Source organism: Odontesthes bonariensis, chromosome 21 (genome assembly GCF_027942865.1).
Source record: "Odontesthes bonariensis isolate fOdoBon6 chromosome 21, fOdoBon6.hap1, whole genome shotgun sequence".
In the NCBI taxonomy this organism is placed as follows: domain Eukaryota; kingdom Metazoa; phylum Chordata; class Actinopteri; order Atheriniformes; family Atherinopsidae; genus Odontesthes; species Odontesthes bonariensis.
In genome coordinates this window covers 29,085,949-29,108,886 of record NC_134526.1, presented here as the reverse complement: position 1 = coordinate 29,108,886, position 22,938 = coordinate 29,085,949, and the positions used below count along the sequence as shown (strand labels likewise).

The following is a 22,938-nucleotide window of genomic DNA, read 5'->3' as shown; positions in this document are numbered from 1 at the left end:
TATGCGCCTCAGCATCCACTTCATTACAATATTGTTCCATATGTAGTATCTATGTGGGGAAAAAATTGTAGATCAATGACCAAGAAAGAAGCATCTGTTTATGAAAGTAGGATAGTTTTGAGGGGATTTTTTCAACATTATAATTACAAAGTAAAAATAAATTTAGGCCTCCTAATTTAGAGAAAATAACATTTGGTATGAAGTTCCAAATGGAAGATGGGTTCTTGATAAATTGTTTAAGCCAATTTATTTTGAAAGTATTATTTAAAGTGTAAAAGTCTAAAAGGTTAAGGCCACCATCATATGAGTTCAGTATTACTGATTTTTTTAATTTAGTGTTTTTTGTTCCTCCATATAAAGTTATAACATCTTGTCAATATCTTTTGAGACCTTTTTGTTAACATCGAGAGATAAAGCAGCATGTAAGACGGGATATTTACATTAAAATATTCTTTAATAGCAGCGCGTATGTTGTCACTAGCAGTGCTCATATTTTGAAAACATGTAAACCATAGTCCTTCCGGTTCAAAGGACAGACCACCACCAGTCCAATCAGCGACGATTCATGTCGCCCGATGGTACCTACTTTTTCCGTTTTGGTTAATGTCGTTGTCGTTTCTCTTTTGCCGTCGTGTTTTCTCTTTTGCCGTTGTGTTTTCTCTTTTGTCGTTGTTGTTTCTCTTTTGCTGTTGTGTTTTTTGATTTGCCGTTGTTTTTTTCTCTTTTGTCATTGTGTTTTTTGATTTGCCGTTGTTTTTTCTCTTTTGTCATTGTGTTTTTTGATTTGCCGTTGTGTTTTCTCTTTTGTCATTGTGTTTTTTGATTTGCCGTTGTGTTTTCTCTTTTGGCATTCTGTTTTTTTGATTTGCCATTGTGTTTTCTCTTTTGCCGTTGTGTTTTCTCTTTTTCTGTTGTGTTTTTTTTATTTGCCGTTGTGTTTTTTCTTTTTCCGTTGTGTTTTTTTATTTGCCGTTTGGTTTGTTTTTCCACAGAAATTTGGAGATACATGAATCTAGTGACTTAAAGTGATAATCCGGAGTAAAATGCACTTTAGATCAATTTACGGGATGTTGGGAGTACATACGTTGAGTTGACATCAAAATCATGTCATTCGGATGTGTTTTGAGAATTTCGTTTTGACCGTTTTTAGCCAGAAGTCGTTAGCCTGGAGGTGACGGGGGCATATCATGTCACCGCTACAAAACGCTATTTTTATACCTCTTCTACAGCTCCAAACAACATAACATTTACATGGTAGTGAGTAGAGGGTCCCTAAAGCCAAACCGAAGTGTCCCGAGGTCTTCATGTGGTCGGATATAGAGTCCAGAATGAATTTAATCAAGCCAGTACCTGCTCTCAATCAGAGCCTCTTCCGTCAACAGGAGGCTATCTCACGCGAGACATCACGTCACGTGAGTCCGTAGTTGATTGCCGAGTGTGGAGTAACTCGCTCTGGAAAGTCACAAACATAGTTTTTTTTACAAACATAGTCCAGTATTTCTTTCGAAAGTGAAATGAAGTTGTATGCAACAGCAAAGCCTAGCTTACTAACAGGTTGGAATTTTGAAATGTCACGTGACGTGATGTCTCGCGTGAGATAGCCTCCTGTTGACGGAAGAGGCTCTGATTGAGAGCAGGTACTGGCTTGATTAAATTCATCCTGGACTCTTTATCCGACCACATGAAGACCTCCGGACATTTCGGTTTGGCTTTAGGGACCCTCTACTCACTACCATGTAAATGTTATGTTGTTTGGAGCTGTAGAAGAGGTATAAAAATAGCGTTTTGTAGCGGTGACATGATATGCCCTCGTAACTTCCAGGCTAACGACTTTTGGCTAAAAACGGTCAAATTGAAATTCTCAAAACACATCCGAATGACATGATTTTGATGTCAACTCAATGTATGTACTCCCAACATCCCGTAAATTGATCTAAAGTGCATTCACCCTGCTTTGTATATGGGAGTATCGTCCATTGACTCTTTTGGGCTTTCACATGCGCGCGCATACCAACAACAGGTAAGTGACATGCTGTTTATAAAGTTGTTTTGTAATGTCCCCATGCCAGTAATGTGAGAACCATGCATATGGTTTTGATGGTAAGGCTTGTGACTTTATTGTCGGATGGTTTATAAAGTGGTGTGACGTTTCTGCAGTGTGCAAGTTGTTGTTTTACGTGGAAGGTTTAGAATTTGCCCCTTGGCCACCACGTATTTGGCTAGCATGACAGGCTGTGCAAACAGCGCAATCGCCGCACAGGGAGCGCCGATTTGCACCAGTCTGTGTCCTACTGTCAGTATTTGACAACCTCTAGCAATGGGATTGCGCTTCAAATGCCCCGGAGTTCTCCTTTAAGTGAACTCAATTCCACTTAATTGGTTGTATCCAATCAATCATATGATCACAAGGATCATACTGTAATGTCCCATATATCTCCAGGGAAGTTGGTGGAGATTACTGTCCTGGTATGGAGTATGAGGGAGGCAGGGAGAACAGTACAGCACAATGGATAGCAGATGAGATGAAATACCCAGAGAGAACCCATGCATGTACAGGGAGAACATGCAAACCACAAACACCTGCACCTGCAACAGTGCTACCAACTGCACCACTGTGCAGCCTCAAAACTGTAAATTTACTCGTAATAATAACCCAATTTTAGGTCTTTTGCAGCTTCACAATAAATAATTTTCAGGTGTATAAGGCTAAACTGATGGGGTTTTTCAATTCAATTCAATTCATTTTTATTTATATAGCGCCAAATACAACAAATGTCATCTCAAGGCACTTAGATAATAAAGTCCAATTCAAGCCAATTGGAATTCAATTAATTGTAATAATAATTATTCATGAAATAATCCAATTCGTTCATATAGAGCCAGTTTTTATGGAGTCATTTCTAGTTGGTAAGCAAGTTTGTATCTGTATCTACTTTTGTTAATAAATTCATAATAAATAAAGGTTCTGGACCAAATGAGTCCACCTCCGTTATAAGTATCATAAACGGATCCAGGCCGGATGATGTGTTTTATGAACGGATCCAAAACGGATCCGGGCCGGATGATGTGTTTTATGAACGGATCCGGGCCGGATGACATGTTTTATGAACGGATCCAAAACGGATCCGGGCCGGATGATGTGATCTATGAACGGATCCGGGCCGGATGTAGCACTTAATGTGTGGATCCGGATAGGGTCCGGGGCGGATCCGACCCGGTTCCGTGATCTGGATCTGTTCCGGATCCGTTCCGGTGTGCAAGTGGACTCCGATCCGGGTCCGTTTTGCGGATCCGTTCCTGAGTCTACCCTAAATCCGGAACAGATCCGTTCCGGAGTCCGTTTGCTATCTGGGGGTGTATCATCACAGAACATAGCATATTTTAAAACAAAATAATGTTACTTCCTTCCTTGTCTGTCACAAATATTGCAAAAGCACTTTAAAACAAAAGAAAAACCTTGCTTACTTCCATTTTGCAAGCTTTTCTAATCTTCTTCTTTTTCTATGGCACACATTCTTCTTCTGCGGTTCAATGTGGGGACAAGTGGGGGGGGGGGGGTCAAATGTTGTGCTCTGCCCATATTGAGCCCCGCCCCGATTTGTGGTCAGGGGCTACTCCCTTTAACTGCCAAATGTGAAGGAATTAGAGGTGGATAAAGATTTTTTCACAGTACTATACACCAGTGAGCTACAACACTAAAACCACTGACAAACGAGGGACAATGCTAGATAGACATATGGATCAATTATTGTCGTAGTTTTTTTAAAGAGTTTTTTTAAAGAGAGGAAAAACAGCGTCCGAGCATGCACACGGAATAGGTGTTACTTTGTTGTTTGACACCTATTTAAATACCTTAACATTTTTGCTGACAAGAGAGTAGAAACAGTTAATAAAATCTACTTTCGTATTTGTTAATTAAAAGGTAAAATTAACAGTAAAATGCAGCCTACGTTCAATTTAGGACTCAGCTTTCCAGCTTAAAGGGATAGTTCGCCTCTTTTGACATGAAGACGTATGACATCCCATATTAGCAAAAGCATTTATGAACATTGACTTACCCCCTGTTGTGTCTTGTGAGCCGAGTTCCAGCCTTGTTTTGCCGTTGACGAAGGTAGTCCCGGCTAGTTGGCTGGGGCTTAAAAAATAAAGCGTCTTGCTTCTGAAAACAATATGCGTTCAAAAGAGTAATACATTTGCATCACAAAATCGTTCATCCAGAAAAAGTCAGACCTCACAATCGCTTGGCGCTATTTTTGCCTCCCTTCATATCGATGAGTTCAGCCACCTGCTGATAGCCGCACCTGTTACAGTGTTAAGGCTGAGTTATACTTCTTTTAACTGCCCTTGCGCTTGCGTCTTGCGCTTGTGTTAATAGCTCGAGACGTTTATGCTTCATTTAGCTTTGCCGGCGCTTGCGTGTGCTGCGTGGCAATTCACCGCCAGGACAGTAGGTGGAGTAGCGGGTTTTTTCAATGACAAGCCTACTACGATGAAAGCAAATTAACCGCCAGGACCTCTTCGGCAAGTCTCTCTTCGAGTGGATTATGTCTATGGGATTCATGCTTCTTCTTCTTCTTCTTTGCTTTCTACCTTGGCGTTTGAAAACAGCGGTCTTTTATTAGGGGATGAAACCGGAAGATGAACACGCCGCCGGATGTGATGTAGATAGTGGCTTGTGCTCGTGTCCAGAGTGGCTACTCTATAGCTCTGCTCGCGTCTTGCGTCTTGCGTGAAGTTTAGAAAATTGAGGTGACACACGCAAGCACGCAAGGGGGGGCTTGCAACCGCGCAAGGGCTTGCGTTGCGTCTTGCGTTGCGTCTTGCGTTACCGACTATAAACCAGGCTTTACTGCTCGGAAGCAGGGGACTGCTCGGTCTGCACTTCGGTCTGCACAGTTTACATAGCCCGTAGTGATACAAAGGTAGAGAGAACTGTAACACCATTCAAAGGATATCTGTTGGAACAGGGAAACACGAGTTAATGACCACAATAATGTCACATATACATAATGTCATTTGAGAAATTGAACAGGGGAAAAAGAGAGCAAAGTGAGGAAAGGTGTGACAAATGAGGCCCCCCAGCAGTCTAGGCCTATAGCAGCTTAACTATGGGATGTTTCAGGATCACCTGAGCCATCCCTAACTATAAGCTTTATCAAAAAGGAAAGTTTTAAGCCTGGTCTTAAAAGTGGAAAGGGTGTCTGCTTCCCGGACATTCACTGGCAACTTATTCCACAAGAGAGGGGCCTGATAACTGAAGGCTCTGCCTCCCATTCTACTTTTAGAAACTCTTCATGTCAAAAGAGGCGAACTATCCCTTTAACTACGCAGAGACATTTGTAGAAATTAGTTAAATAAATATAATTCTGTATCTTTAAATTTGCCTCACAGGAAAAAACTAAATCTGTAATTAATTATTCCTCAACATCGTTCAACATCCATACTTTAATACCCCACAGCGGGTAAACGGAGCAGCAGAGTGCTCCCTCACCCTGCGTCATCTGCTGAAACCTGAGAAATGCCGACGCAGCAGCCGCTCGCTGAATGAAAAAGTCCGACTACTGACTCTCACTCAGCAGAGACTCCACGTGGTGCTGCCCAGCTTCAACTTGTCAGCTCGACGGATTCTGCACTGTGTCAGCTTTTAGCATGTCCGGAGTGAACAGCGGCTCTACCGGCTGTCGGGCCATGGTAATGGCTGGAAAGTACCTGTCGAGTCCCAGGCCGTCCTCCGCGGCGCTGAAGCGGAGCTCCGACCTACAGCAGCGGAGGATGTTTGCGCCACGGCGCCGCATGTTGAGCTCCAGCGCGGCAGGCACGGGGGCGGGAGCCGCGGCGCTGGTTAACCACGAGAACCTGGGGTATATCTCCGCCGCAGACCGGCACGCATTGGCCAACAAGAATCTGATTTATAGGGATGTGAAGGCTTTTCTCAGTGAAGTTGGAGGAGATCCTCGGGAGGCTCGGTACTGGCTGACCCAGTTCCAGAGAGCGACTTCGGCTCAGTCTCCTACCTTTGCCGTGTTGGAGGTAAACTTAATTGTGTTAACTCCCAGGAGGCGTTATGTTTTGGTGGTCTGTTGGTCATACCACGTTCTTGAGTTTATAAATAACAACAGCCACATCATTTCATAAAAAAGAATATTTCATACAATACAAATAATTAAGACAAGAAATCCATTTTCTGAGAAAAAAAACGATTTAAAAGGAAACAAATCTGTGTATCTTGAGCAAATATTCATTTTAAAAAGTTATTTATTACAGTGGATGTTTTCTCTCTCTCATTTTAATAGAAATTAAACAAGTTCATGACAGTTTACACAACAGGAACACAACATCGTGTGTTGCATATGTATTTCTTGCATTCCATGCATGTATGTTGTGACTCCTGTCCACCTGGCTTCCACTCATATCGCGGCCCATCTTTTTGATGAAACCAACAATGGTGGCGATATTTAAATGAGGAAAAGGACAACATGGATTTGAAAGACTTGAGAGGCCTGTTCTTTGTTTTCAACAGTAGATCATTGGAAAAAGAAAGATTTTTTTTATCTTTCAGCTCCAAGATTGTATGTATCAGAATGTAATTTAGATAAATTATCTGGTAACAACCAGGTCTTAAATTTAGGTAAATACAACCTCAGTTCTTCACCACACATGCAAATTAGCTGTACAGTCTAAACCTGCAAGTAGAGAGCATTCCATTCCACGTGGAACATACGCAATGTCTGAACACTGATTAAATATCCGGGGCTGATGATAAGGGTTGTACAAAATATTGTAGAGAATAGTTCAGTGGGACAGTAATTTCATTGTACTTAGAGTCCTGGCCTTGACATCTATATGCATATGTCCAGTTATAATCACACTACAACCTAGCGGTTAATGGCAGTCACATTTCTATATCTAATTTGTACATGATGTATTGCTCCAAGGAGGCTGCTTCGTTCGACCTCAAACTTCGACCTCAAAATGCTTAAGACTTTGATGTTGCTTGATTATTAAAAATTGCTATTTTTCACCAAACATGCTGATAGCGAATGAAACAGGAAGCGATTTTTAGAGGCTGAGGATGTCCAAAATCTCTTGAAAGTTTGCACCCGTTAGGAGAGGTGAAACCTACAGTTGCGCACGGTTTGCAGCATTTAGGTGGGAAAAATGTCTCTGTCGTAGCACACTTTCACTACCTTATATGTCCTATGTGAGATGCACATGCACAAGGACTGTGTGGTAACGTAGAGCTATAAAAATTAGACACTGGTTATGTATCTGTATTAAATTTCGGGTACAAGTGGTACTTTTAATCACCTCTCAGCCAGAACGTAAACCTCTTTAAAGCGAGTACTACTTCAGAAGAAAATTAGGTACTTGAGATAAGCAATATTTGTGACTATGTAAAAAAAAACCCTAAGACACTTAAATTCCTCCACTTGGGACAGGAACTCACTCCCAAGCCTATCTGCACCAAAGACAGGGTGGCCGCGGGTCCTTAAAAAGTCTTAAAAAGTCGTAAATCAATTTCCCTGAAAATAAGACCTTAAAAAGTATTAAATTGTCTTAAATTCAGATTGCATGGGTCTTAAATATGTGTATTTTTCTTTTTGCTCTAAAGGAACAGTATTTTTTTTTTTAATATATTTACTTGATTTTATAAGCATTTGTTCATTGGACATAAATGTTCTGAAACTATTGTAATAAATTTAATTTAGGACAGTGATGACATTTTTGTGATCTTTTCGCATGACACCCATTTAGTCGATGTTCTTAAACTCGACCGTCAACTCAAAATTTGTCATTTCACCATACTGTCAGTGTGTTTACTTGGAAATACTTGGTATTTCCATCGTACGTTTGGTCTTAAATTTCATTTAGAAGTGGTATTAAAAGGTCTTAAAAAGTCTTAAATTTAACTTGTTTATACCTGTATACACCCTGAAAGAAAGGTGAAAAAAGGAAAGTCTCAGTTAGTCATAATGTTAGAGAAATGTTGTCTTACTTTGTTTTTTTTTAGCAAACTACAATCCCTTTATGTTTTTCTGCCTGTCGCAGGTGGACAGCACAGCTTTCCAGAGCAGGGAAGTGGTTCAGAGCCTCGCTTTCGGACTATCTTTCCTGCAGCGGATGGACATGAAGCCTGTGGTAGTGATGGGCCTAACTGAACACCTAGAAAAAGGGCCCGCAGAACCTGTCACCAGGTCTTGTTGTACCAGAGAGCTAGTGGAGCGGTGCCAGCAGCTGACAGAGGCTCTGCAGCAGCACTCAGCTACTGTCCTGCCATTCTTCTCTGCAGAGTCCATCCTCCAAATGCAAGAAGCGCCACAAGGAAGCAGGTAAGGACAGAGAAGTATCAGAGCACTAATTCAGTCCTCACAGTGGCTTCAAAGTCTGATTTCTTGTCCTTAAACAATAACTTAACATTATAAATAATTTTGATATGAATCCTGAAATGAGTCTAAGTGTAACTGCAGCAATTAGCAAGTATGAACTGTTTGAATTCGTTTCAAAATTAATGGGAAGTAAGCCTAAGAGGTTTGCCGAAAGATCCACATCAGTGGTGTTTAAGAATGTATAATCTTTTTATTGGTGACTGTCTTCAGATGTCAGATTACAGCCCACAGACTGCTCCTTAATATAAACATGGATCTGTTTCTCCCATAACATGACCCATAACGCCCATCACTGATTTTCACCCACCCTTTGATGCTGTCCTCAGTCATCAATCCCAGATTTTTCATGTCTTCCTAAATCTGTCTCACTTTTCATCCCCTTCCCTCTCTTTGCCCTTTAGTGCTCCCCCGCACATTGCTGTGGACACCACCCTCCTCCAGTGGAGTCTAGACTGTGGGACAATCCCGCTGGTTTGTCCGGTCGGAAGGGACTGGCGAGGTTGCTCAGTAGGGCTTGACCCAACAGAGGTTACAGCAGCCATTTCCAGGGTCCTGCAGCCCCATAAAGTCATTTTCCTAAACAACTTAGGAGGCCTGCGGAGCCCAAAACACAAGGCAAGACAGCTAGCTTATTCTCCGACTGTGTTCCACTAACATAAGCAATGCAAAAGCACTCGAGTTGAACAACAGAAATCTAAGATGTGCTCCGGTCTGAGTGGTTCAACTCCTGTTGAACACTTCCTATTTGTATAACAGGTGCTGGACACAGTGTCGTTGCCCACCGACCTGCCCGGTCTGTCCGTGGCGGCGTGGTTGAGTGCAACAGAGCGCCGCAAAGTGACCACCATTGCCAGACTTCTCAATCAACTGCCGACAGATTCCTCTGCTGTGATCACCTCGGCGAGCACGTTGCTCACTGAGTTGTTCAGTCACAGGGGTGAGGCCAGTGAATGACTCAATACTTGACCCACATACACTCACTCTCACACACACACACACACACACACACATATATATATATATATATATTTATAGAAACCTGTCTATTTTAAGATGTAAGCCAAGAAGGCACCATACTTGTAAGAGTGGGGGAAGGTTTTTTCCGACCTAAAAAACTTGTGACATAATTCAAATGTTTATGGGTGTTTTTTGTTTAAATAAAAAATCTAATTCACTACTTCTTTTTCTGTCTTCTCCATGTCAGGATCTGGGACACTTTTTAAAAATGGAGACCCCATACACCGGTCAGTATATATCACACAAACCCATTTAATCTGATCTGTTGCCCTAAATTTAAAATCATAATCTAAAGTTAACCTTTTACACAAGGCTGATGTTACCTTTCAAGTTCAAAAAGCACACAGAAACACACAGTTTTGAATTGCACATTCAGGCACACACACATATTGCATTTTGGGTACATTATTGTTTTTGTGTGTGCAGGTACAGGTCTCTGGATGAGATCGATGTGGACCGTCTGCTGGCTCTGATCAACAAGTCGTTTGATAAAACTCTGCGGCAGGATTACATGGACTCTCTAAAAGGACGGCTGCACTCCATCTACCTTTCTGAAGGGTGTGTGAAACTATTCCAGGAAAATAATCGAAAGCCCTAGAATATTTCCGCATGTAAAACCTGATCAGAGTCAGTATATATGCTCTCACATATGCATACAAGTGGTGGCATACAAGTACACAAGTGTCTCAAACTTTCCACTGAGATTTTCCACCATGCTCTGTAAAATCTCTTGAACATCAGAGGTCGAGACTGTGTATGAATGTATGATCAAGAAAATATTTTTGGAGCATTTGCGGCTGATGTGCGAGTAAGTGAATGTGTGTGTTGGTGAGATTTTGTCCGATCTTCTCACGTGTATGCTGCTTTCCTCTCGCTTATTGCTGTTGTGAATACGTACAGATACATGCCTCATCTGCTATTCTCAACAAGTTGTAAATAAAACACAGCAATTTCCAGAGTGCAAGTTCTGCACATTTCTGCTGCCTCCTATGCCTTCTAGACACCCATTCCCCTGAATCCCTTTCCTCACATTTCCAGCCAGGGAGCACATCTCCAGCAGAAAACCTCCTGCTGTGACATGCCTGTGTGAGAGGTAACTATGTAAAAAGACCGGACCAAATTTTTTTCCACATTCTCCTGAACATCTCCTGCTGTGATGTGTGAAAACGGCTTATCGCAATCTTTATATTCTTATTTAATGCCAGTGGGTGTAAAAATAAAGAAATCTTTAAACCAAAAGAAATCAACCAAGGCTGGAGTTGCTGGGGGAAATAAGCCAAACATTAAGATAACTGACAGTAAATGTAGGTTAAAAGTATTTCCTTATTAATTAGAAAAGGGCCTGTGTATGATTATAAAATGTTTAAGATATTAAAAATAGCCCTTGAACCTATGGAAAAAGAAAGCAGAAACGACCTCTGCAGAGGCGGACTCCAATGAGGGGTGCCCAGGGATACTACCACTGATCACCACTAGTGTTACACAGTAATCTCCACATCACATGGTGCAGTCTATATTAGAATCCCAGTGCTTCTGCTCTCATGCAACAACGTGAATAGAACTCACCACAACTGCTTAGCCTCTCCACAATAAAGCTTCTGAAAGAAAAAGAAAATAAACTTAAACTTAGCCAGACTCACCCCAACTGGACAGATAAATAAGGGCTGTCAACCAGCTTGGAGGCCTGAGAGAGGAAGAGGGAGGAGAACAGCTCATGCAGGGCTTTATACTAACTGACTTTCATTGGGGCAGGGTTAGGCCGGGGCTGTGTCCACTACATGAGAAATACAAGAAATACATTGCATGTCTGTGTCCCTCTAGCTACAGCGCGGCAGCCATCATCAACATGGAGCCTGTGAATGGCGGCACTCCCTACCTCGACAAGTTTGTGGTGAGCAGCAGTAAGCAGGGCCAGGGCACCAGTCACATCCTGTGGGAGTGTATCAAAGAAGACCTGGGCAAACTGTTTTGGAGGTCAAGAGCCACCAATAAGATCAACCCATGGTAAGACAAACACACGCTCACATTTTTCATCATTAAAATCCCAAAAAGTTGGGATGCTGTCTCATATAACTAAAAGCACAATGCAATGATTAGCAAATCTTATAAACTAAAAATGTATGCACAATAGAACATAGAAAACATATCAAATGTTTAAAGTGAGATGCTTTTCCATGACAAATATTAGCTAATCTTGAAACTGATGGCAGCAACACGTCTCAAAAAATTGGGACAGGCAAATGTTTACCACTGTGTAGCACCCCTTGCTGTTTTAGGACTGTCTGTAACTCTGGGAGCTAAGGAGACCAGTTGCTGGACCTTTGGAATGGTTGTCCCATTCCTGTCTGAGATAAGATTATTTGTTGTATCTTGTGTCTCATGATGCACCAAATGTTTTCAGTCCAGCACCCAGACTCTTCTATGATGAAGCCATGCTGTTGTAATAGATGCAGTATGTGGTTTAGTATTGTCTTGCTGAAATAAGCAAGGCTTTTCCTGAAAAAAAAAAAGGTCTGTTTTGCTCTTTAACCTTTCACCATTCAGTTGTTTGTTAACTCAATGCCAAGAAGAAAAGACATCAGCCGTGATCTTAGAAAAGCAAAGTGGAAATATTTGGTCATAGTGCAAAGCGCCATGTTTGGTTAAAACCATCAGGTCAAACACCTCATACCAACTATCAAGCACGTTGGTGGAGGGTAAATGATTTGGGCTCCTTTTGCAGCCACAGAGTCCGGACACCTTGCAGTCATTGATTCCACCATGAACTCCTCTGTATACCAAAGAATTTGAGAGTCAAATGTGAGGCCATCTGTCCGGCAGCTAAATCTTGGCTGCAACTGTGTCATCAGCAGGACAATGATCCCAAACACAGCAGCAAATCTATAACAGAATGTCTGAAAAAGAAAAGAATCAGGGTGTTGCAATGGTACAGTCAAAGTCCTCAGCCTGATTGAAATGCTGTGGTGGGACCATAAGAGAGCTACAAACCTCAATGAACTGAATGATGGGATGGACTTAGTGTTTCTCACAATTCTTCAGCATTTTTGCTTAGCTTTTGTTGAATGAATAGGGACACAGTTATATGTTATGTGTTGTTGTTATTCCTGAGGTTGCATTCTAAGACCCCGTAAAGATTTTTTTTATTACGTAAAACCTTGGAATTGAAAGAGGATGTACTTTCTTTTGTGACATCACTGCAAGCACTGACGGAGATTTTCTAACAAACATTTGAAAATGTTTCTGAAATACTAATGCAAATCGTGTGACTTCAAGTCTTTGTAGGTAAACTTAACAATATACCAGATCAATTGTCTGCAGGAGTTTTTTTATATCTTTTTTTTTCCGTGACCGTAGACAATCATAAATTCATACAATGTAGACTCTGCATGTGAGTGTAGGGTCCAGAGTGTTTTATGGGGACTAAATTTATTGGGGTCAAAACTTGGTTTTAGGGTTAGGCTTGAAATTTGGTGATGGTTAGGGTTGTCACCACGAAGACAGAAAAAACAAGAAGCGTGTATGTGTTGACATAGAAAGTGAAAATAAAACTTGTGCTATAAAATGGGTAGTAAGTAATAAAGGGACTGAAGTTGGAAGTACAGTCTGAACTGTCTTTCTCAATCCAGTACTTCAAGAGATAAATCTTACCTTTCCTAGGGCTGAGTGTTAGATTTTAGCCTGAAAAGAGTTAAAAACCAGTGGTAACCAACCAGAATGAGCCACCAGAGGATCCTCTGTATGATCAGAAGGGATAGGAGGAAAACAGTGTATAGGCTGGGGTGTTGGGTTCTGACCAGTTTAAATTCAACTCCAGGAATCCTGAACCTTAAGACATTAACATTCACTGAGAAAAACTCAGATCTTTGAGGGATGAGATTTTTAGAACCACTGCAACAAGGTTAAACAGCAGTCAGTTTGGTCCAAGTCAACTTTACTGTCTGAGAGCAAAGTGAATTACTAAAGTTAAGGTGGTAAAAGTAGGAACTCCAGTAAAGCATCCGTACTGATGCCTTTACAGGTTATTCAGCAGAGTGCAGGACGTTTACATCCAGTTCAGTATGTTTGTTTAGATTAAATCCCATAAAATACCAGCAGGCTGCTACAACGTGATCATGCACACAACATCAGATTATAACCTGATATTCTGCCCACCTATGCAGGAAATATCAGATTATACCTTACCCTTAGTTTTACTTACGGTGCAGCAGCCAATACATACAACTTTAGATGTACCGTTTTTGGATTCAAAATTTTTTTGTTACAAAATACATTTCAGTTCAATATTTGGCATGTTGTCCCTTTCTGTCTGTGCAGGTATTTTAAGCATTGTGACGGCAGCTTTGTAAATGGAGTATGGACCGTCTTCTGGTTTGGCCTGACCGACATCAGAGATTCCTACGCGCTGGTTGAGCACGCCAAGAACCTCCCTGACTCATTCCACAGCTCCTGTGTCGCCTCCGCAGAGCAGCGGCCTCCTCCACCTGCCACAGGGTCCTGAACACCTGCTTCCCAGCAGCTGGTCATGTAGCGCTTCAGCTTTTGAGAATTAACACATGTTGTTCTTTTAGTTCAACCCTAAATATTAGAACATAGTTTCCTCAGGTTTGTTCTGACTGGACATTTTCCCTTCTTTTATATCAAGAGTGTTTTGCAGTATTTGAGACATTGAAAAAGCCAAAAGGAATCTTCGGTTTTTAAAGCTGGGTTTGTTCTAAAGAAATAAACTCGAACTACAGCGCTATCTTGTAATGTGGACCAGGAAACTGAAATGCATTCAGGCGATGTGTTGCCTACAAATCTTTCACATATTTAGTAGTACTCTTAAAGCACGTTTTGCACGTGGTGAAGGTCTGTTTATTTCTTTAAAGGAATCCTAAAAAGCCTGTGCAAATAGTTATGTTTCCTTTGATTCTATGGGACCTTTTTAAAGTGTGAGAAAGTAACCCTTATGATGTCTTTGTTATGCCAGCAGGGTTATCTTTGCTTCGACATGAAAATCAAGTTTATGTACAAAAGCCAGAGGTTGTGGAGTTTGGAAGATGCGAGCATTTATCAGAGAAGGAGTTTCACGGCATAAACTTAAATTATGGGAAATGTAGAATACATTTTAAATGGCCAAAAGTTGGGATATAACCTCTGCTGCTTTCACTTTGACGGTTCCTCATTTGGTTTGTCAGATGAATTCACATTTATAAACAGGACACAAAATTTTCAAAAGGGGAAATTTGTGCAAAATCTAAGGCATATATTGTTATGACTATCAGGCAGGTGAGAAAAGTATGATGCTCTTGAATCTGCACTAAAATAATAAACTTCAAAATGTTATTTGAACCAGATATTAGTCATTTCTTCACTTTGTTTTCACAGTTGTTGAAACTGAGTATTTTGGTGAGAAAAAGATTAGGTCAATATTACCTTTAGGTAAGTTGAGTTTAATTGTGATTAAGTAACTTTGTTTGGGATTGTTTTACCCCAATTTTTAAAAAAAAAACCTGTGATGCTTTGTAAAAGGTACAAACCAAATGCACTGATTTGCATCTCATAAACATTCTATTCACAACAGAAGATAGAAAACGTAAAATATTGAAAGTGAGACATTTTACTATTTCAGGAAAAGATTTTAGCTCATCTTGCATTTGATTTGGTAGCAACATGTCTCAAAAAAGTTGAGACCTGTTGGACCACCTTTAGCTTTGATCTGACATATTCATTGTAGTGTTGTTTGGATAAGCATAGACCGACTGCAACCACCTAAGTGGGGTGTAGTAGAGATGGGCAAGAAATGGAGTACAGAGACCTGGTGGCAGGCTTTATGGAGTGTAGATGGTCAGAATTAGAAAACAGCAATAAAACCCGTCATATCGGGTGAGGAGGTTGAAGTCGTGGAGCACTACAAGTATTTGGGTGTGCACTTAAAGGAGAAGTTTTTTTTTTTTTTTAAACCTGGACCTTATTTCTGGCATAAACTACATTCATCTACTCACCAATAACAGTTTGGCGAGAGTCTACGTCCTTCAGATTATATTTAGATCCGCGAATATCCACATATAGGGGCATCGGCCGATGCCCCCATTCACTCCTGTTATATGGATATACACGGATCTAAATAGGGCATCGGGAAGTGAGACAATCTGGCGAAAACTGGTTGCTCCTGCAGCTCCTATTAGGGTGTCTTGATGAAGGCAGATGAGGAGCAGGTGTAATGGCAGGAGCAATCCAGACTTTCCTGGGAGCCCAAGGCTCCCAGGAAACCTGCTCAACCCTCACCTAAGGGTCTGGTTACACGGAAACGTTTTTCACTGTAACCAATATTTTTGCTTATCGTTTGGCTGTCGCGGCCACATGGAGCCGGCGTTCCCAGTACCCCAAAACGATATTTTTGGAGAATGGGTTCCAGAGTGGGATGATCTAAGAACGCTGTCGTTTCGTTTCCATTGTTACAGCCAGAACGGATTTGTTTACATCTGCGTCACAGCCACATGGCCAACGCCAGTGACCAGAACAAAAAGCGGCTTTGCGCGCAATATCCATTCAAAATCCGGAAGAAGAAGATAACACAACAAGGACAGACAGCGATCATCATGGACCCCACAACATTGATAGTAGCACTGCTGCAGACACTGCTAACTACAGCGGCGTTGTTGAAGGAATAACGTGGGCTTTGCGCTGGTAGAAGTAGGGGCGTACACGCATGCGCATTGCTTCTTCTATTGTTCTATTGTTCTGGTGTAACCGGTGGGGGTGGCTTACAGCGCACATAGAGGCGTGGCGTGTGTTCAGCCTTTGCATCGTTTCCATCTGGACCTGATTCTTTACAGAAGCTTTCCTGTGTGGTCGCAATAATTTTCGTACCCGTTTTCAAAAAAACCCTCGTTTCATTTTCATGTAGCCGTAGCCTAAAGGGCCGTGTATACTCTCGCAGCAGTGTGTCGCAGTGAGCTTGTCGGAGACATGACGCAGTTATTTTTTATTTATGCCCAATTTTGAAGCGCGGTCTGCGCTATGTTAATTCCACGCCACAACGCAAGAGGGACAATCACGAACAAGCTAGGATTGTGGGTGTGGTGGGTGGCGTGTTTCTCTTCCGGTTACGGAGGTCATTCAACAACAATGGCGACTGGACGAATGCGCACTTTGATTGAGATGCAGCTGATCGATCTAGAAATAGAAGAAATATTGCTACTACTGGAGCTGGCAGAGAGGCGAAAGAATCGTCACGGTTAGCACGGTTAGCACGGTTAGCGTCACCATTAGCCGGTTAGCAAACCGGAAATACGCATAGTGTAGAGCGGATGTAGAGTTGACCAATCAGAGGCCTCCTTTTTCTCCTCCCTGCGACGATATCTGTGGCACTGTCTGCGGTGAGTTACAATTTTGGGGAGGTGCACCAGAGTGTCTGCGTACGGGGGTGGGGGGGGAAGCTCTAGGGACGCACAGCAGTTTCCCCCCAAAAGTATTCGAGAACTCGCGAGAATTTCGGTGGGCGGTGACGAGAACTTCGGTGGCGCCGGCGGAAGTGTTTATCTTTCAAAACAACAATGGCATGTATGCAAGATATGGATCTGGAGTTGCTCGACATCGAAGAAGAACAGCTTCTTTTATTGGAGTTGGCGAAAATGCAAAAGAGGAAGCGTAGGTGGTCACACAGACAACCGGAAAGGCATACCAAGGACCAATCACAGCTGCTTTTTGTCTGCGCACTTCCGCTTGAGCTCTGCGTGGGTTTGCGTCCGTCCGACGTGTAGTCAGGATTTTTTTTAGGTGCGCGACGATGGGTGCAGATGCTCTGCGCCGGGGGGCGTGGTCGCGCACAGAGACAGATTTGACGGTTGCAGAGGCTATGCGTCGAAAGCATAAACCACCCTTTAGACTCAGAAACCAAAGCAACAACAACCAAGTGTGATTGTGACACATAGGCCACAAACTGGAAAGGTTTGAGTTAATGAGGAATAGGAGGTCGCTGAACTAACTGCAAACCATTAGGGACAATCCATCCCATCCCATCCTCTCCACAACACAATACAGAGACAGCAGAGCTGTTGATGTTGATAGCTCTATCTATCTATCTATAGCCCCTTTCACACTGACGAATAACCCGCGTTTAATCCGCGAATTTAGCGTGTCCGCTGTTGCGTTCACACTGCCGACCTGGGCTGCCGCGTCAACTCGACTCGCCATTCGACCGGCGTCGGACCCTAGTCTTTTTGCCGAGCCGAGTTTGGTGTGAACGCAATCGACGCGGGTCGGACGTGGGCGTGGGCGTGGCGTGACGTGAGGAGTTTAAAAGACAGAATGGACAGCTGATTCAGAACAACAGCGACAGGTGAGGACAAGTTTTACTCTGTTTTAGCCTACATCAAGTTCGAGACATTTTTTTAATATGGCTAACTGGGGAGACAAGGAGGTCCGCGAGCTCCTCAGCCTCCGAGCAGAGGACGTTATTATTTACCGCCACATTTTGGGGACTATAGTGCTCTTGTATTCTCCGCATATGTTCTTCGGCGCATCCCACGTTGTAACCATCCACACCCCGTAAAATAACATCTCCATGAACTGCATATACAATTGCAAAAACGAGTCCTCAAGGTGTATTTAACCCTACCTCCGACGCATGGCTTGTGCCTACATCATTGTACACGCCCAGCATTTCATGTGTTTCGTGTGACGCTCTGCCACTAGGCAATGCCCCCTGAACTCGGCATCAGGCGACACGTCACCTAACATGCCAAGCGTTCACATTGCTCGACGGGTCGAAGGTGCAATTTGGACCCGCTAAGGTAGCGGGTCGCAGTGTGAAAGGGGCTTATCTATCTATCTATCTATCTATCTATCTATCTATCTACATTTAACATTTGGTGTTGTTTACTCCCGCTAAAGGCTTTGCATTGTGCATGTGGAAATGATCTTTTACTTTAAGGGTCTGGTTACATGGAAACGTTTTTCACTGTAACCGATATTTTTGCTTATCGTTAGGCTGTCGCGGCCACATGGAGCCGGTGTTCCCAGTACCCCAAAACGATATTTTTGGAGAACGGGTTCCAGAGTGGGAAGATCTAAGAACGCCGCCGTTTCGTTTTCCCTTGTTGCAGCCAGAACGGATTTGTTTACATCTGCGTCACAGCCACATGGCCAACGCCAGTGACGTATACACATACGTCAGTGACCAGAACAAAAAGCGGCTTCCATTCAAAATCCGGAAGAAGAAGACAACACAACAAGGACAGACAGCGATCATCATGGACCCCACAACATTGATGGTAGCACTGCTGCAGACACTGCTAAATACAGCGGCGTTGTTGAAAGAACAACGTGAGCTTCGCGCTGGTAGAAGTAGGGGCGTACACGCATGCGCATTGCTTCTTCTATTGTTCTATTGTTCTGGTGTAACCGGTGGGGGTGGCTTACAGCGCACATAGAGGTGTGGCGTGTGTACTGCATCGTTTTCAGCAAGCGTGGCGTTGCCATCTGGACCTGATATCTTTACAGAAGCTTTCCTGTGTGGTCGCAATAATTTTTGTACCCGTTTTAAAAAAAAACCTTGTTTCATTTTCGTGTAGCCGTAGCCTAAGTAATAAACATTCTTGTGAGTTCTACGGTAGATTCTTTTTTCAATATTATGAACACTGATGGTTCACCACTATCAGGGCAGCTGTACTTCAGGAGCGGTTGTCTGCAAGTTGGAAGGTCAGTGGTTCGATCCCTGGCTTTCTTGGCCCAACATGTTTCCTTGACACTGACACCCAGGTTGCCTTTGATGCCCCTCATTTAAGGCACCTGTGGAATAGCTTCACTACTGCTTAATGTATTGAAAAAAGTTTTAATTTTACTGTAAATAAAATCTATACTGTTGGTGAAAAAGTCTCTCATCGAACATTGGAGAGCAAAAACGTAATTTTCTTCATCACATTTTAACATCCATGGACGTTAAATCCAAAGAATGACCTTTAGAGGGCAGCAAAGTTCGATTACGTGTAAGCTCATACAAGTTCATCAACAGAAGAAGACGTGTCGAGGAGCTACTTCTCCTTCTTCCGGGTTAGCAGCTGAGTTACCCAAACAAGTCTTTGAACGGCGCTGACTCACAAGAGCCATGGCGGAGAAAGAAGCAGCCCGACCAGCACAAGCAGCGAAGGAGGAACAACTTCTCCGCCGACGACAGGACCTCGACTTCTTTAAGAAAAATGCGGAGCGGCTCCGTAAACGGAATCTGCTGACTGGCCTGTGTATCGGAGCGTTTGTGGTCGGCATGTGTATCCTTCACAGGTCACGCACAAAAAAAAAAAAAAAAAAATTCGTTCGTGACATCATTGTAACAAGTTACATAGTCGTACTCCACTACATGTTACACGTAGACCTAAATATTTTGTGCATTTGACAGACCCATATACTTTGAACTCGAGTTCTGTACTGAATATTGGGTTAAAAGTTGAGATCTGGAACATGTTCACAACTGTTTTCCATCACTGAAACACTAACACAGAGTTGTTGGGAACAGAAGACCTAACGGGTGACACCCCTATGACTGCAGGCATGCCAGTTTAAAGGGATAGTTCGCCTCTTTTGACATGAAGCTTTATGACATCCCATATTAGCAATAGCATTTATGAACATTGACTTACCCCCCGCTGCGAGCCGAGTTCCAGCCGACTTTTGGCGTCCACGAAGGTAGTCCGGCTAGTTGGCTGGGGCTAGAAAAATAAAGTGTCTTGCTTCTCAAAACAATATGCGTTCAAAAGAGTAATACATTTGCATCACAAAATTGTTCTCCAGGAAAAAGTCAGACCTCACATCGCTTGGCGCTATTTTTGCCTCCCTTGATATCAATGCGTCAAGCCACCTAGCGACAGCCGCACCTGTTACGGTGTTTGCTGCTCGGAAGCAGGGGAGTGCTAGGTCTGCTCTTCGGTCTGCACAGTTTACATTGGACGCATTGATATCAAGGGAGGCAAAAATAGCGCCAAGCGATGTGAGGTCTGACTTTTTCTAGCCCCAGCCAACTAGCCGGACTACCTTCGTGGACGCCAAAACTCAGCTGGAACTCGGCTCACAGGACGCAGCGCGGGGTAAGTCAATGTTCATAAATGATATTGCTAATATGGGATGTCATACAGCTTCATGTCAAAAGAGGCGAACTATCCCTTTAACGGGGCTCTTCTACTATGGAGTCATGCTGTTGTAATACATGCAGAATGTGGTCTGGGATTCTGAAACAAGAAAGGGCTTCCTTGAAAACTATATTGTATCCAATGGCATTGGTTGCCCAAAACTTCTATGCAAATATAGTTAGCATTGATGTGCCTTTAGAGAGGTGCACTGGCTTGCTTAAAGCTGCAGTCTGCAAGATTTGTTGTTGTCATACGTAAAGTCCTACTTTTTGGCATTTTAAGAGTTTACATGATCTATCAGAACGCTTGAAGTTGAAAACGGTGACCTCTGTAGTCGCAAAATGCAAGAAATGCTTATTTTTTAACCGAAAAATAAAAAGTTATTCAACTTCCTGTCCCGCCCCTTCAAAACACATGAGAACTCGTGCACGTAGACGTGCACGCCAGGAGCCTACACGACTCCTCATTCATCAACTCACCTGTCATTTGCGATAATGGAAAACACAGTAAGTAGACTAGCCCGTAATGAAGTTCAATAGTCCAGATAAATAAGCGTGGGGACGAGCCTACCTTGTATCGCACGTGCACAATCGGTGATTGACAGGCAGCAGAGCCCAGCTCGTAAACCTGATTGGTTACCTTTTACCGGTCCGGTCTGCAATTTTGTAAACAAACCTGCTGGCTTTGGAGGGACCTAGCGGGACATATAGGGGACCTAGAGAACTCTTTTTTTTTTGTATTGGGGTATTTAATGTACTACTTTCAGAATCCCCGGACAGTTCCAGGCATTATGCTTGAAAAAGAGTTGCAGACTGCAGCTTTAAGTTTGTGCTGTCCACTGACCTCAGGACAGTTTTTTTTTTTTTTTTTTTTTTTTTTTTTTTTTTTTTTTGTTTAAGACTTTTTACTTGCTCTTGAGGATGCAGCAATGCAGATGGAAAAGTTTCCAAGCTCACTCAGTGATTTTTAGCTGCAGAATGAATTTGTCATGGGACCTAAACACTGAAGTTCTGTGTCGAGGCAAGTCATTCGTTTTCTGGCAGGCATTGCATCCATGTGAATCCTGTCTTTGAAAAGGGTCTGGTCAAACTTTTGTATGACTGTTTTCAATGTTTTTTCCATTAACCAGTTGTTCTCCAGTTAGCTACACCATCCTGTCTGTTAGACAGGAGAGAATTGTGGAGGAGCTGGACGAAGAAGCTAGGATCCACATCATGAGAGGGCCACGGACTGGTGCCAACTCCTGATCTTAAACTCACATAAACTTATTGCTCTCTGGTCCCTCAGTACAGGGGGATTGGCTGAGCACAATCCATATGTGGACATTACTGATCCTTCATTGCTTTTTTTCTGTTGAGAAATATATAAAACCTGTTGTGTGATGTGGTTGAAATAAAATAAAAATAATTAAATTAATATAAGCCTTAAAGTTATGTGCAAAATAATCATGCCGAACTACAGGTCCATGATTTCCAAATAAATTTAATAATTTGCAATTACTGTCTTTGTGTGTGTATTTAGTGAAGACACAAGTCAATACACTCTCTTTCTCTTTATGTGTTATGTGTACAGTAATAAGAAAAAGTCCGGAGAATCCCCTCCCATTATTTTTTGCTTCCAAGGAGCCAGACATTCCTGTATCTTTTAAAGGGTTTTCAAAGATTTTCTTTGGACATTTGTTGCCTTTTCTGCTTATTTTCAGTCCAGCCCTTATGGAATCCCAAAATTCAGAAGAATGTGTTTTTTTGTGGTTGTTTTGTGGTGTGGGATTATGGAGACAAATCAGACCATGTCAAATGTTCTGACCACCACATTTAAAAGTCCTGAGCAAATGTAGAGTTTATTCTCAGTTCAAGAAAGAACAACACAAAAATGAGCTTCGATGGTATGATTCTGAAGCAGCAGTCAAAGAACATGAACTCCAGGCTTCTCTCGTTTCCCTGGTGTTTATTCTTATATCACCAATTGCATTTGTGAACGCTACCAAATGCACCAGACTGAGCTGCATTCACAATCATAATTTGCAACTGAATTTTAAAATGGCATTTGTAGATAGTGTTTTTTAAATGTTTGATGGAATATTATCTAGATGAAATTAATATATCCCTATTGAAACAGTGTGTTTCTCTTCACAGCGTCATTCCTGTCCCTGTCGATATTGCAAGGAGCATTCACAAACACAACCATTCATTCAAAACAGCATTTAGATCTTTGACTGGGAACACTAAAACATCAATTTGTTGGGATAATGAGACAAACATGGCAGTCTGTAAAGATGAACTTATTCCCTGCACTGTGGTTCTCTACAGAAAGTAAGAAGAACCCAGTGGGAGGTACAAACACGTAGGCTACTGAGGAGACATTAGCCGCATTTGGACAGAGCCGTTCTAAGAACGCAGTTCTAATTTATTAAGTTCATGTATACACCT

At 42.4% G+C, this 22,938-nt stretch overlaps 2 protein-coding genes across 2 annotated transcripts; both read left to right on the top strand.

Moving 5' to 3' along the window:
- Positions 1 to 5,566: 5,566 nt before the first annotated feature.
- Positions 5,567 to 14,697, top strand: nags (N-acetylglutamate synthase). The gene is made up of 8 exons (XM_075453806.1): positions 5,567 to 6,030; positions 8,050 to 8,330; positions 8,789 to 9,002; positions 9,144 to 9,324; positions 9,592 to 9,631; positions 9,831 to 9,962; positions 11,226 to 11,408; positions 13,719 to 14,697. Exons 1-8 carry the CDS (start codon positions 5,650 to 5,652, stop codon positions 13,900 to 13,902), a joined length of 1,596 nt encoding a protein of 531 aa, XP_075309921.1. The 5' UTR covers positions 5,567 to 5,649; the 3' UTR covers positions 13,903 to 14,697.
- A 4,709-nt stretch (positions 14,698 to 19,406) lies between these two features.
- Positions 19,407 to 22,005, top strand: coa3b (cytochrome C oxidase assembly factor 3b). The gene is made up of 2 exons (XM_075453829.1): positions 19,407 to 19,654; positions 21,650 to 22,005. The coding sequence occupies exons 1-2, from the start codon at positions 19,495 to 19,497 to the stop codon at positions 21,754 to 21,756; spliced, it is 267 nt and encodes an 88-aa protein (XP_075309944.1). The 5' UTR covers positions 19,407 to 19,494; the 3' UTR covers positions 21,757 to 22,005.
- Positions 22,006 to 22,938: the final 933 nt, after the last annotated feature.